This window comes from Serinus canaria, chromosome 1A (assembly GCF_022539315.1).
Source record: "Serinus canaria isolate serCan28SL12 chromosome 1A, serCan2020, whole genome shotgun sequence".
Classification (NCBI taxonomy): Eukaryota; Metazoa; Chordata; class Aves; order Passeriformes; family Fringillidae; genus Serinus; species Serinus canaria.
Genome location: NC_066314.1, coordinates 13,343,135 through 13,357,948, shown reverse-complemented (window position 1 = coordinate 13,357,948; position 14,814 = coordinate 13,343,135). Strand labels below are relative to the sequence as shown.

The 14,814-nt window shown below is 39.7% G+C and overlaps 1 protein-coding gene across 1 annotated transcript in view; it reads right to left on the bottom strand.

Annotated features, from left to right (window-relative positions):
* The window catches only part of CDHR3 (cadherin related family member 3), a 34,602-nt gene extending 20,092 nt beyond the window's left edge, over positions 1-14,510 (bottom strand). Inside the window, exons 1-7 of the mRNA XM_050985708.1 lie at positions 14,449-14,510; positions 13,205-13,290; positions 10,278-10,480; positions 5,813-5,981; positions 3,459-3,544; positions 2,371-2,465; positions 2,162-2,266 (exon numbers count right to left, since the gene is read on the bottom strand). Coding sequence (XP_050841665.1) covers positions 2,162-2,266; positions 2,371-2,465; positions 3,459-3,544; positions 5,813-5,981; positions 10,278-10,480; positions 13,205-13,290; positions 14,449-14,510 — 806 coding nt within the window. The remainder of the gene's footprint in view (positions 1-2,161; positions 2,267-2,370; positions 2,466-3,458; positions 3,545-5,812; positions 5,982-10,277; positions 10,481-13,204; positions 13,291-14,448) is intronic.
* Between the last annotated feature and the right edge of the window lie 304 nt (positions 14,511-14,814).

The window sequence follows — 14,814 nt, the reverse complement described above, 5'->3', positions numbered from 1 at the left end:
ACTCTTTGAAACTCAGTTCTTGACAACTGTGATTGGGGTAAAATAAAGCAGGTTTGCTAATTCTTCAAGTTTCCCCAGCTCTTACCCCAGCACTAATTACTAGAGTGTCAGGCAGTGCTCAGCCCCAGCATGCAGCTCTCATTGTAGCAGGGACAGGCCATACATGTGCATATTAAGGATAGATCATGAAGTGCAATTTAATCTAAATTTCTTTACAAACTGAGCTGCTCTTTTTGATCTGTAGTGTCAATCTAAAAGGGAGAAGATTCAAACCAATACCAGACTCTTTTTGTGGTGAGTCTTACAACTTAGGTGTTATGTGAGTCTTACAACTTAGGTGTTACAGATTCTCAAGTCACTGCAGTTTTCACTAATTCAAACAAGTAGATAAATATTTAAAATAGCTCTTTTAGCATTCCAGACACAAGGATAAATACACAGAAATGGCAACATTAGGAGGTAATAATCAGTCTAGAACACAATGTTCAGACACTGGCACCAGGTAGAAGATTCCTTATGATGCCTTAAGTTTTAGCTCTCATGTTTTCCAGATTCTGTACTGCAGAATTAGTATATAACAGAGAATATACTAACTATACAGAGTTAGTATATAACTCTGAACATCATATAAAGTGTTAGCAAGTTTTCTTCACAGCTCAGTTAGGCAAAACAATCCTTCTCCAGCTTGAGAACCAAGGACACCATTGCAGCTTCATGCCCCAAAAGGATAAAAAACTGCAAATTGAGGAGAGCAGTCTGGGAGGATAGGAGTCCATAACTTGAAGCTGTAACTGGCCAATTAACCCCAATATGTAAATGGAATGAAACTTATAAAAGTGTGAAAACTCGTGAACGGTTGTCCATCTTGGGTGTAGCCTTGGCTGGGCTCTTGTACTGCCCAAGGTGTATCCTCTGAAGGCCTTTTAATGAATACCTACTTTATTCCTTTAACTCTGGCTAGCCTCTGTTCTAGGCAGCCTCCCAAGGCATCACTCCTGCTTGCAAAAGTACAGTAGCATGGAATGAGCTATTAAAGTTCTTGTTTATTGCAGACTTGAGGTTCAAGTATTAAGTAGGTGGCAAAAAAAAAAAAAAATCAACAGCAGCAGCAACAACAATTCATGCCTATTTCTAACATTTAATTCTTTTGTTTCTTCAGATTCTTCCCTCCTTTATCCATGAAGGTCCAGATCATTGGCCTCAGCCCAGGAGCCATGCATTGCTCTGGGTCGAGACAACACCCAGAAGATTGTTCCAAAAAAGTGGCTGGAACCTCCTGGCATGGCCCCAGGTGTTATCCTGTCTCCACTTTGCAAAGATGGCAGGAGAGGAGCCATCATAAATATTCTCACCAAGGACCTTGTAGAGTCTCACAACCAGGAGACACAATAACAGTGCCTTAAATCCCATCAGTGTCTCAAGCAAGTGAAATAGATAAATCAACAACAGAGTCAGATCAACTGTAATAATTGTCAAGCTCCTGCTTCAGAAACAGCCATCCATTGTGCTTTCCACAGCAAAACAGTCTGCTTGTAGCACATATTTGCTCCCATTTTTCTAAATTCTTAATATATCCTGACTCCATTAGCCTTCAAAAGCTATTTCTGACTTGTGTGTTGTGACACAATTTCCTGCTTATGACACAGCAAGAGACAACGTTTCAAAGATCACCAGGATTGTTTACAAATGTGTCTGGGAAGAAAAGACTGATCAAAAGGGAGACCTTTTTATGTCTAGACATTTCTGCATGAATAAACACAATTATGGTGAAATGCACACCTGCATAAGGAGTAAGCCCTATATGATTGTATGCACACTGGGTGAAATTAATCTCCTTGTCTGAACTTGTCCACAGATCTTTGCATAGCTTTAACCTCTGTAAATGCTAACAAGTAAAACAAGTTTGTTTGGCAGTTCTTAGTGAGAAGGCAGAGCCTGGAAAACTTTAAACTGTTAAGAATACAAATAAGAATAAATGAGTGACATTAGGATAAATCTTTCCAGTATAAGAATAGCAATCATTGTAAAATTAAAATACTTTTTTCAGTCGTATTTTGTTGTCATAGTTAATTGCCCTTATGTTAAACCCTCCCACTGGTGCCAAAGCAGTAAACCTGAGAAAACAACTACATTCTGAGAGCAATGGAAAATTTTTACTTACGTGGTAAAGTAAGGCCTTTCATCATTGATGTTAATTATATTTATATTCACTGTTCTAGTTGAGTTGAGTCCATCTGGATCTGTCACTGTTATATTTAAGAAGTAACTGTTAAATAAGAAAAACAGAACAAGAATCATTCTGTGTATGTCAGAAGACATTTCTCTGAATACTATAAGCTAATGGGCCATGGCAATAAAATACATTCTCACCTATGTGGATCTTTCTCATAATCAAATTCTTTAGTAGAAAAAATGGCTCCACTTTCCCTGATTGAGAATGGAGCTGTTGCAGGGAGCAGTGAATACTGAAATGAAGAGAACAAGAAATGAGTTTTTTTTATCTTTAAACATCTCTCCATTCATTCCTTGCCTTGTAGAGCAGGGAAAGTTACAGAGGGTCATGCACCACGCAAATAACCTGCAAAAGCCTCTGAGCAGATCTGTCCAAGGGTGTAACAGCAATCTTTATTTGCAGCTTCCTATGCCTCAGATGTGTCAGGGGTTAGAAGGCACATGGAACTCACTGCCATTGCTTTTACAAACAAAGCAGAGCTAAACCCCCTCAGCTCTGCTTCCCTCCTCACCAGCTCAGCTTGACTGGGCAAAGGCTGAGGACAAACTTCAAGCTAATTGCTTTCTTGAATAACACTAAACATTGAAGCAGCACCTTTGGGTTCAGTTCTTGAATGTACTGTATTTCATAAAGCCAAACTAAATAAAGCAAAGATACAACATAATTCTTAGCTAAGTGCAGTTACTTTCCCCCAGCTACCAATTTATCATTTTCCACAAGTTTTTCTGAATACCGAGACTATTTTCAGATCAGCCAACACATTTTCATAACTGAAGGTAGGTCACAGTTTGTCCTGGGATTGTCCAAAACCTGATATTCATTTGCCTTGTGATTTCCCTACTGTCTCATTTAAGAGAATTTAAATTGTGATACAGAAGGTTAAAAATTTTATTTACTTTTAGTCACTCTTATCTACAAGAAACATTTTGTAAGCCTTTTTTAAATTTGAAATTCACAATTTCTACTGACTCTCTGATTAACTATATCAAATTTTGCTTTCAATATCCCTTAATTTTGGAAGGCTGAGAACTTAAAAATATAGATCGTGTCTAAGCACTAAGGCTGCTTTTTCTTAGTTTAGTATTGAGAATGCTTCTTTTTTCCCAGATTAAAACTTTTCCTGTGTTTCTGATAAGGAAGGAAGTTGTTGAAAGATGATGGTAATTCACATTTCAGACACAGCAGATTATATAATCTCTGGAGTTTCTTGTTTAATACAACTTACTTTGAGTTTCGCATTTTCAGGATCAGCCGCATCAACTTGGTAAATGCGTTCTGGACGTGTCCCTTCCAGCACATAGATCATCACAGCTGCAGGGATGTAAGACTAAGTGTTATCTGAATGAAAGCAAAGGGCACAGCAGCAAAGAGACTGATGCACTGAAGCTGTCAGATGTATTACTGCCTGCTGCATCTTCTCACTTCACAAGTGTAATTCCAAAATCATCACAAAGATCACAGATACTCAAAGGATAAAAAGAAACCAATTACATATCTGTAAACAGGCAACCACCACTGCAATATGAATTGTCCCTCCAAGGCAAAGACTGATCTTCCCTTATGGCCTATCTTGAGTTGTTCACAGATTATGGGGTAAATTGTGCATTTGGGCTACATCTGTGGGGGTTTTTACCATGCAGATGGGAAGAATGCAATCCTGTGCTAGGTCCTCACCACCATCCCCTTCCTGTCCATACCCTGTGCCCTGCCAGGAGAGCTCAGAGCCTTTCCTCTTCATTTCTGCTTTTCCTTTACATCTGTGAGGCAGATAATTAGCAAATGGTCTGCACTGACTTAAATGCTTGCTTTACTAAGGCTGATCATTCAGTGCAGATCAGAACATACCTTGGTATGTTCTTTTCCATGCCAGGGATTCTCACAGCTGGGCTATCCCATACTGGACCACTGGCAACAGGCTCATCTCTCCTTGGGCAGAGAAATTAACAGGACAACAGATCTTCACATCACATTATTTGCTTTATGCCCTTTTGTGTCTGCTGGATCTGCTTTTTCTGGACTATTAATTTCCACTGTGACCCCTACTGACTGCTGCTCCTCATCAGAGCAGTGGGAATCCCAGAGCAGCGTAATGAGTTGGTCCCAGAGGACAACAACATGAATACAAAGTTTAATGAGAGGGAGATGCTTTTTCATAAACAGCAAACGCGCAATTAGTGTCTAATTGTGGCTGGTACTGTTAACTAAAGCCACACAGTTAGACAGATCAGACATCTGTGCTCACCAATTTATGGCAGCTCTAGCTGAGAGTTAAGCTGATGCCTTTATTTGTAACAAGCTCCCACGTAGTGTGTTTCATGCTGTGTTGATCCCTCAAAGTGTCAGATTTAATTATTATTAGATTCCAGTGGCACCCATGATATGCAAGACACCAGCTATACCAAGAAGATGACACGGCCTCTTCCCTGGGGGAAGCTAATTTGCTTTACAAACTAAGTATTGTATGGAATCAGGGATGTCAATGTGCTCAGGAGGCATCAGTGAGGAGAGCTGAATGTGAGCAGGCTGCTCTGAACGCATCCATGAGCAGCAGGCAAAAGTGCAGCTGGTGTGGCCAGTGCAGACCTGGGGGATTAGCAGCCAGCTCTGAATACCTGCCACAAAGGGATCACAGTTTAGTATTTTCAGATTTTTTAAAACTGAATATATGAAGTGTGCTTGGCCATACAGTGCTGTTAGGACAGCAAGTCTTCAAACAGGCTCTCAGTACTTTATGGAATGAACTGAACTGTTCTATCTGCATGTGAACACATAATAAACAAATCATTATATTCTGACACATCTGGTACAATTTTTGCAGGTCTTCTTTATTAGTAAATAAGCAAGATAAAATCTCAGTGAGTAAGACAGTTATTTCCCATCCTTTCTATCAACGGCAGTGTCACTCACATCAGGTACAGCACGACTTGCAAAGCCTGCACTGGCCACAGCTGCAGTCCAGACTCTCCAGCCTCATTCCTAAGGCTACTGCACATTCCTCCCCCTTGCATCTTTGCCCCTGGTCTAAAAGCCAACATGGTTAACATCAACTGCCCCATGTAGGAGACAGAATTCTCTGCTCTTTCCATTTGTACCACCATAGATCACTGGCTCTGAGGTCAAACTCTTAAGACTGATTCCCAACTTAATTTCTCATGTGAAAGTGTAAATGCAATATGAAGATATAAAACATCTGCAAAGGAAGATTTTTATGGTTTTCCCACAGAAATTCTTGCACATACAATATGAATTTGTATATAATCCCAGAAAACTCCAATTTTCTAATTAAAAAAGAACATGCATTTATTGGTATAATTTTTCTTTTAATTCTTCAGCTGCTTCAAAATGGTTAAATGATTTTTTTAAAAAACTTCAAGAAAAATTAAATGGCATTTCCAAAGATGAAGCATACCAACTCTTTGTGAAAAACAAAGCTAATAAAAAGTGTCCTATTCCTCCCTTGTTTTCCTAAAGGAAAATGCCTAGACTACCTTACCTACAGGCACTGTATGAGATCATTTTTTTTTAAGCTGATATCATCTTTTCAAGTATTGTTCTTTTCAAATTCTACCATCATCTTACTTTGAATTGCCATATTTCCTCGAAATACAGGATGTTCATTTTTATCTGTTACATGAATAGTCAATATGTTAAGGTCAGTTCTTCCAGCTGAATCTTCAACAAAAATCTGTAAATCAAAGCTCTTTGGCATAGTTTCATAATCTAGGACAGGGTTTCCTGTGGTAATAACCTGAAAATAAAAGATTATTATTAGCACATGATGTAAGAGATGAAACTTATACTCCAAATGAGAGAATGCAAAAAAAGGGACACTTTTAATCAGTAAAAAGTGAGTGTTAAAGATAATATTTTACTTGTTGGCACATTTCTCATCAGTGGTAAAAATGTGACAGAACCAGGCTAAAGAGACCAAAATGTTATGTGGCTTCATGGAGTAACTCAAAGATCCTTTGTGTGAGGAGCAGTTTGAGGAGGAGATAGACCAGAAGAAACTGCCCTGCCTCACAGCTTTGTCTTCAAGTTCGGGACTATATCTTGCTGGTACGTGTCTGTTTCAAGGGTTTTCCTTTCCACATCATATTCCAGGACCGTTCAAGGTGTGATGAGACTGAGAATTCAGAGGAAGTCTTGCAAGACACAAGGGCAGCTTCACTTTTTCTGTGAATTAGGAACACGAGGAGGAAGAGCTTTTACTTGAAATAAAGAGTGTGGAGTCAGGAGACCATGTAGTCTAGCTGCTACCAGAACCTTCCTTGTGTAACCTGTATCTGGGAGAAGACTGCAGGAAAACCACAGAAGAAGGTAAATTGTCTGAGAGAGGCAACAGAATTATTTGGTGAAAACACTGAACTAATTGAAAAAAATAACCTAGGCCTTGAGTTTTGCAAGATTGATAAGGCAAAATTATTTTGTTTTGGGGATTTTATTTCAAAGGCTTCCAGCTCTGCATTTTGCCTCTTAACACAGAATGTGTACTAGCACAAGACTGACACTCTATGAAAAAAGTAAAGTGCAATCATTCTGGATTTAGGATGAGTCCAGAGCAACAGGAGGATGCTGAAAGTTGTATGCCTCAATCTTCACTGCTGAAACCAACAGATCCTCCCTTTCTTGGACAAGGAAGGAAAAAGTGACAGTTAAGTTTTTTGTGTGGCTAAAAAACTGTGAAACTTGAACAGAGTAGCAGGGTGCTGTGAAACTGGAGAAGGAAAACTGTTGGGGCTCATGAGTGTATGTGACAAGTAGCATGTCAGTGTATTTACAATACTGCAGAATAAAGGAGGCTGAAGAGCATGCAGAAGGAGAACAATGAAATAAATCCTTGGGTTTAGATGAGATGCTGTGAGCCAGAGGACAAACACAAAAGTGATGTCAGCACAGTTAGAAGACAGAAGTCAAAATAGAGACAAATAACAAAGAGCTGGAGGGGAATGAAGAGAAGCACAAATGTTTTGTGCCTTCTGGTACATAAAACAGTTTCTGTCTGGAACCTCATGGATCTTTTTGCTATAATACTGCAGGAGAAAATAACTGTGTCCTGGATGCTCTCCTCTCCTCCTACTGTACAGATACAAGTTTCCCATAAAAGTGGTGCTAACACAGAAGAAACATTCTAAAAAGCTTGTCATAACAGTGGAAAGCTTGATGTTCAAAATTACTGATGGAGATCTAAATACCATAAACACATACAATGAATTCAACACTTTAAACTGTCCAGTTCTAAGCAGAAGTTATGTGTTCTGGAGATTATCCCTCCAATTCACCACCAAATATTTTCATTGGTGCTGTAACTACAGCCAGACTAAATGTATCTAAACATACATCTTCCACCCTCCTTTATGAAGGCCTTAGAAGTGAAGATGTGAATCTAAATGGTCTCTTTCTAGGTTGCTTTTGAATCTTTTTGGAAACAGAATGTCACTGGTGTAGGCTGTGAGCCAGAATTCACTTTTCCTTCAGGTAGGAGCAAAGCTTAGTGATAAAGGCAGGACTGCACACACTTGAAGCAGCTGCAGGATTCATGAAAGGGGATCTAGAGTCACCCCTAAACTGTCTTTCACTCATTCCACATGAGAATTTTACTGCTCCCTGCTCCACCACCAATATATTCAGAGAGCACCACTAAGAGCACCCAGATAGATTCAGGCAGCAGCAGGGTTTTATGCATTCCACACATCTGCTCCTGAGAACCTTCAAACAGGAGTAAGGTGAGGAGGAAGGGACAGGACTGAGATCTCAGAAATTGTTACTTTCTCAGAAGTCTCAAAATATATCAAGAAATGTGATCTTGCTTTCTGCTGCTGCAACAGGGCTAAATGTGCTTCATAAATACTGAAGAGCCTATTCTAGCAGGTACTTAGTAATCTCATCATTCATTTATGAAATACTGCCTTTTTCTATATCTTAACAAAGATTTCATGGCAGCAGGTAGAGCTGAGGTGTCTGGTTTTGGATCACATCACTTTTGTGAAATGTTGTACAGCTCTGCTACAACGTGGCATAAATAATTAAAAGTATCAATCCTCATCAAATAAATTAGCTAAGAAAACCCATGTATTTATCCTTGCTTTATAAGTTGTAATTAGCACTCCTCTGTTAATTTGCAGAATTTGTATGTAGATTGCTTTATGATTTTTTCATGACTGATATTCTTTGTTCTAGTCTTCTGAGTGACTGAGGGAATGTTGGAAAAAGCAACAGCTCAAGCAAAACCCAGAAAGGTTCACAGGCCATTCTGGTAATGTGGCTGTGGTATGAAATGGGTACAAACTGGCACTTTGGAAGAAGCAGTCTCCAGCTCCTTTGGCCATCCATTTTCATCCTTGTGTCACCTTCCACTGTTCTGAAACAATAATTTCTCCATCATCCTTGCCATGAAAAAAACCAAGAAGGATTTTTTGTCTAAATTTGTCAATCTAAATTCCTGTGCATCACAACATAAAAATGGCATGGATGGGACCAAGCAGGTATATAAAAGGACTGAGGATTTTTTTGCAGCAGAAGGGATCACTTTAATTCAAAATACCAAAATAAAGCTTAGGAAGGGAGTCCTACATTATGGATTATCTGTCAGCAAAGCCAGTTTAAGGATGTATCCATTTCCTTCTGATTGTTACACAGGAATCAAGGAAAGAGCATGAAGCAGAGTTCAGGGATGTTTAGGTTAGATATGGGCAAATGTTTTTCACCCAGAAAGTGGCTGGACCCTGGAACAGCTCCCCAGGGCAGTGGTCCCAGCAGCAAGGCTGGCAGAGTTAAAGAAGCAATTGGACAATGCTCTCAGGCACATGGAGTGATTCTTGGGGTGTCCTGTATAGAACCAGGAGCTGGATTAGATAATCCTGAAGGAACCCTTCCAACTCAGCATATTCTCTAATGCTATGATTCTATGATCTCTTCAGCTTACCCAGTCCAGGTATTTTCACCCTATGTTTCACAGGTGAAAGATGGCTTTTTTGAGAGTTTTTTAACCATTTCAGTGACCTGGCTGGGGAGCAGTAAAGAGCCATCAGAGCTGGCCCAAGTGAACTTTGTGCTGTGCTGGGAGTCTGGAGCATGGGAGCCACAGCAGCTCACTGCAGGCTCATCAAATCCATGAGCCAATACCACCCAGGGCCACAGCCTTTCCTTCCCCAAATTTTCTCCCAGAATCGCCAGCAAAGAGAACTAAAAAAGAGCTGTTGTATCAGTTCTGTGAAAACCTGAACTTCCTTGGAAACACCCAGAAAAGGATATTCAAACCACCTTTTTAGGACTCGCCACCATTTTTATCTGTATCTATTAAAGCCACCCTTCAGTGTCACTGTTCAGGCTCAGACATACAAGCAAGTTGCAGTGGGATGACAAGTTATCATGCATCTGAACACTCATTGCCTGTGACAAATGTGAGATAATACTTGCTGATTTATTCAACAATGAAAATCAGCCTGAAGTAATGGAAATTGCTCTGCATTTGCCATAGGACAAGAGGATGCAAAGGATAGAGACAGGTCACAGATGTGTGGAAGGGTGATAACTTCTACGTCAAGATAACTTCCTCATGTGTCCTTTGTTCAGAATTAAAAATTACTTTTATCTAATTCAGCTCCATTTATTTTGGGGGTGAAACATTAATTTTAATTCTTGGTGAGAGTGGCCAAACAGAAGCTGCATGTGGTTTAACCAAGGCACTTTCATTTCACAGTGACTTCATACATATTAAGCTGAAAAACTGGGTAAAACTTCAAAATAGAAGCAGGTCCTCCACGTTCTTCTTCACCTCTTATTTTCTAAAAATCACATTTTTTCTATCACAGAATTAATGGAATTATTGTGATGAGTGATTTTTACTAGATGCAATTAAAAATCATAATTACTATTGCTATTCATCTGTCATATCTATTACAGCATTGTTGAATACTACCACAGTCTGCATTTAAAATTCTTTTCTGATTAAAAGATGAGACATTGGGCACTGTCAGTGCTCAGTAATCCAGGAAACATCAGCCTACAACTGAAAATTACTCAAGTTAAACTTAAAACTCACCCTGAATTCAAGACCTCCTTTTGATTCAATGTCAAAAGCTTCTGTGAGTGGATTTGAATTTACTATGGTAGGAAGAATTGCAACACCTTCAGAAGCCAATGGAGAAAGAGTCACATTAAAGTTATAGACTCCAACACCAGCTGCTGAGTTTTCTTCAACAGTGCTTGTTGCAGGTAAGCCCTTAAGCAACTGGAATCTTCTTCCTGCAGATGAAAATGAATACAAAATTACTTGAGCTAACAAGTACACAGCTTTTGTCAAGAGCAGCCAGTAGGGAACACAAAATGCCTGGCTCTCTTTTTTACCTATGAATGGGGGCATGTGGTAGTAAATCCAGTGTTAGTGGCAAAAGAATCCATCTTTTCTGTAATTCAGTCCTATAGTGTTGTCATCTAGAGGGGTCATTGTTGAATTTTACTGCATCATTTGCCTTCATATATGTCTTTATACAGAAGCAAAGAAGCCAAAAATGTTTCTATTTTTTTCATTTTGCTCCCTGTACTAATTAGTGCCTCTGTTCAGTTACATCAAGAAGTACCTTGAATCACACAGACTCAGATACTAAAGAAGTAATGGTTTTTTGCAGACTACACTATCTGCAGCACCTATTTCCTCTGTTTTCCCTCTTCTAATTCTTTCTGCAGCAGCTGTGTGCAAGCCTGACTTGAGTAGTATGAGTTAGTAACAATTTCAGGGGTGGTACTGTCATGTCTCCTGCTTTGAGCAAGGAAGAGCAGCCTGGAGTCTCTGGAGAAGATGCAGGCCCACAAAAGCCCCCTATGGTTCAAAACTGCATGGAAGATGCACATGCTGGTGAGGCATCCAACAGATTTGCACAAGCTCCTTGTTTGTCCAGACCTCTGGACTACCCAAACAAAACCTTTTGCTTTCTCTGTCATTTAGCTTCTAGGTTTTGGTATTTTTGACTGAGGTCTGTTGTGCTTCATCTTATGAACAGTGTCTAGAGAACTTAAATCAGGACTGCTTTTGATGCCCTGAAACAACACTTCAGTAATCTCACATCCCTGAACCAGCAATGTGCTTCAACAGCAGACTGTGGCAGGCTTGACTGTTACTTGGGGATGGATGCTTCATTGGCTCATCCAAAACACTATCCAAGAAAGCTGGCTGTGTTCAGCCAAACTTCCTACACACTGTGCCAAGAGGGAGACAGATAGTTCCCACTCAAGGGTCTGGACAGGCTCTTCATACACCAGCAATTACTGTAGCAAAAGCTACTTGAAGCCTTTTTATTTTTTTGCTGCAGAGTTGCAAGGTGAAAAGCTGCTACAGGGACTGGTCTGAGACCATTAGAGCTGCATGGAGATTCTCATGCTCCCACAGAGCAGATACAGCAGGTTCATGGGTCACTGATCCAGCTGGGATTACTCTGGCATTTATGGAAAAAATTACATTGGAGATACTCTACAGGTACAGGGTGGGATGTGGGACACTGAGGTGGGAACTGCCTGAAAGAGTTAATCTGAACAGGTCAATCTGACACCCTGGAAGGGCTGAGTTCAGCTGAGCTGTAACTGATTAATGTCAGCAAGAGCAAGACACAGTGAAGGACTAAGTTTTTATTACTGTTATTACAAATTCCGGAAAACATCATCAACAAAAATCCCCCATGCAAATGAGGCTGGGCTGAGAGGGGCTTCTAGAGATACATTTCCATAAGTGGAGGTGAACTTCAAATGTAATCTCCTGTGGACAGTACTTGATGAATTCAGCTCACTCATCAAGCCACAGTTCATTAATGGAAACCATTTATAAAAGCAACGAAATAATTCACAGTATTTAGAAATGTAAAAATTTTTGTGTTATGTCCAAAGATTGCATTGGCTCTTTATTCAGAATTTGTCTTTCCAAATCAAAAGTTCTAACTTTTTGCTCTTCATTTTAACCAAAATTTTAGGTACTGCATCTGAACAGCTTCTTCTTTTTCCAACCAATTTTACAAAAACTCTCCTTCCATATTCACAAATCCTTGCTTACCTCTTTACTTTGCAGAACAAAATACTTCTGAAGCAATTTAACGCATTATTTATCAGACTTATCAATGACAATCATTGACAAATGATGAGTCCTAGACAAGGCAATAATGAGATTATTTTGGAGTAGTTAATGTATATTTAAGACTTATTTATCTGTGATGTGCCAGTCTTTAGAGTATGCTTGAGAAACACCTTCAAGATTTTCTCTATCCACAACCATGCAGGTTAGAAAAATGTCATTTTTCAAAGAAAGTTGAAAGTGGCAGGCAGTGTCCTAATCACAGTTTTGGGAACATCAGGAAAACCACTGAATACTGACAAGTTCCTGAGGGATGGCAGAACTCTTACATTTCCTTGAGAGCAAAATGACCCTACCTGAGCAGGTAGCCTACAGCAACACCAGTGCTTTGTGTGCCATGCAGACTTCAGACAGTTTGAAGATTTAATAAGTTGCTAATGTGCAAATACTCATATTGGCAAATCTCCCATGTATGTGCACTTATCAAAGTTAGTTATGTTATACTACAAATATTGTCCACAACTTACTTTCAGTTTGGTCCTGTTTGGTTGCTTGTTTTACTTTATCAAAGAGAAATGTTATCCATATCTGAAAGGAGGATACTGGAGTATAACTACTAGTTATAGTTTCTTGGAGACCTGAACTCCTTTCCCACTCCAGTGCTGTCACACTGAGCTGTGGCTATTAGAAATGAAGTGCCTCATCCAAAAAAGAGTTTTAGCAAAGAGTCACATTCTCTTCATTATACTGCTGTAACCACAGAGCCCAATTTATTTCAGTCGGAAAATAATTGTTACTTGATTTTTCCCATCTGTGTCTGATCCCTAAATATGTATTATAAAGTTCCCCAGAGAAAGTATAACAGCCAACAGTGTTCTAATTTTAGCAGCATAATGAAATCATGTTCTTACCAGATACTACTCCCAGCAAAATTAGGAAAAGGAGCATGCTCTTCATTGTCTTTATGACCCTGTCCTTCACATTCCCAGGATGCAAACTGAAGGAAGATCACAGTGTGTTTTCCCCAGTTTACATCAGCTCCATCTAAATTCTTCCTCTTTTTCATGTTGTGCAGTGAGAAATGAAACAAAGGACCTGTGTCTCCAAGGGAGTTTCCAAACACCATCAGCTTGTTTGCTTGTCAGGGAACTGCTCCTTGCTGACACTTCATTCACAGCCCTGGTCTGTACTTGGGAAAACAGCCATTAATTGTCCTTTCACTATAATCATCTTATTCAATGAAGCATTATGAAGAGAATCTAGTATGTTTTAAATCTGGAAATGCCATGCTGCTTTCACCACTCTGGCAATGAGGTGCTCTCTTCACTCACCAGATTCAAATACTCATGGTTTTTTACCCAAACCAGGAAACTGAAGTTTTCTTGATTTTCTGACTACCAGAGAATCACTCAGAACACACATACTGCATACTTGGAGGTGAGGCATGTGTACATGATGAAGTTTGTACATGATGCAGCTTTGCTGTAGCTGACTCAGGAACACCATGGACCCCCACAGAAGTGCACTGGTTCCCTTAGATTAGGCATTTAACTTGTTAGTTCACAATACAACCAGCTTTTTTCTTTTTTTTTTTTTTAACTAAGAACAGTTCTAGAGCTATTTCATGGAGCATAGGAGAGAAGTGACATGAATACTAGAACTGGATGCAATATAGGTGCATTAGAATTGACTCACAGAATAATTTAGCCTGGAAGGGACCTCTGGAGGTCACCTAGTCAAATATCCTGCTCAAAGCAGGCTTAATTAAATCAGGTTGCTCAGGGATTCATCTAGTTGATTCTCAACACCTCTGCACAAACTCAGCAGCTCTGCTAAGAGGCAGAATTTTGAGATTCAGAGTTAACACAGCTATGGAGCAACCTGACTGAATTGTGATCTAAGCTGGCATCTCTAGATGTTTCTGCACAGTAGCTCAGAAAGTTCTGTCCCTTGCTTCTGTGTTTTGTGTAGCATGAGCATGTTAGTTGAACATGCTGAGCATGAGCAGCCAGTTTAACACCAGGGCAGGCACTGCCTATGCCTGCTGCATTCACACCTCAGGCTATGGTACCTAAGTGGCCTGGAGAATTCTGCTGACACAATGGACCTGGAAAAGATGCATCAGTAAAGCCTACTGATTGGAACTGAACCATACCTGCATTTCAGATACTGATTTGGGGAATCACGAGAAATACTTATTTTATGGCCAATCTGCATCTATTTTAAAGTGACCTTGTGATGGTTCAAAGTGGATGTGGCCACATGGTATCATTTGGGAGCACAACCAGTACCAAGGAAGCTGATCTTCCTTTGTCCCAGGAAATGTGAGCCTAGACTTTACGTTAGTAAAAAAGATGTATGGAAAATCTCACTCTCAAATGACCTAGTTATGCTGATAATAATGTAAATATATTTATATTGTCAAAAAATTCCAGCTTGTCCCTTTACCTACCAGCTCTTTGCCCATCCCTTCATATGCATTTCCTGAGTTCACAAAGAAACTTTTGATGTGATTGGACAC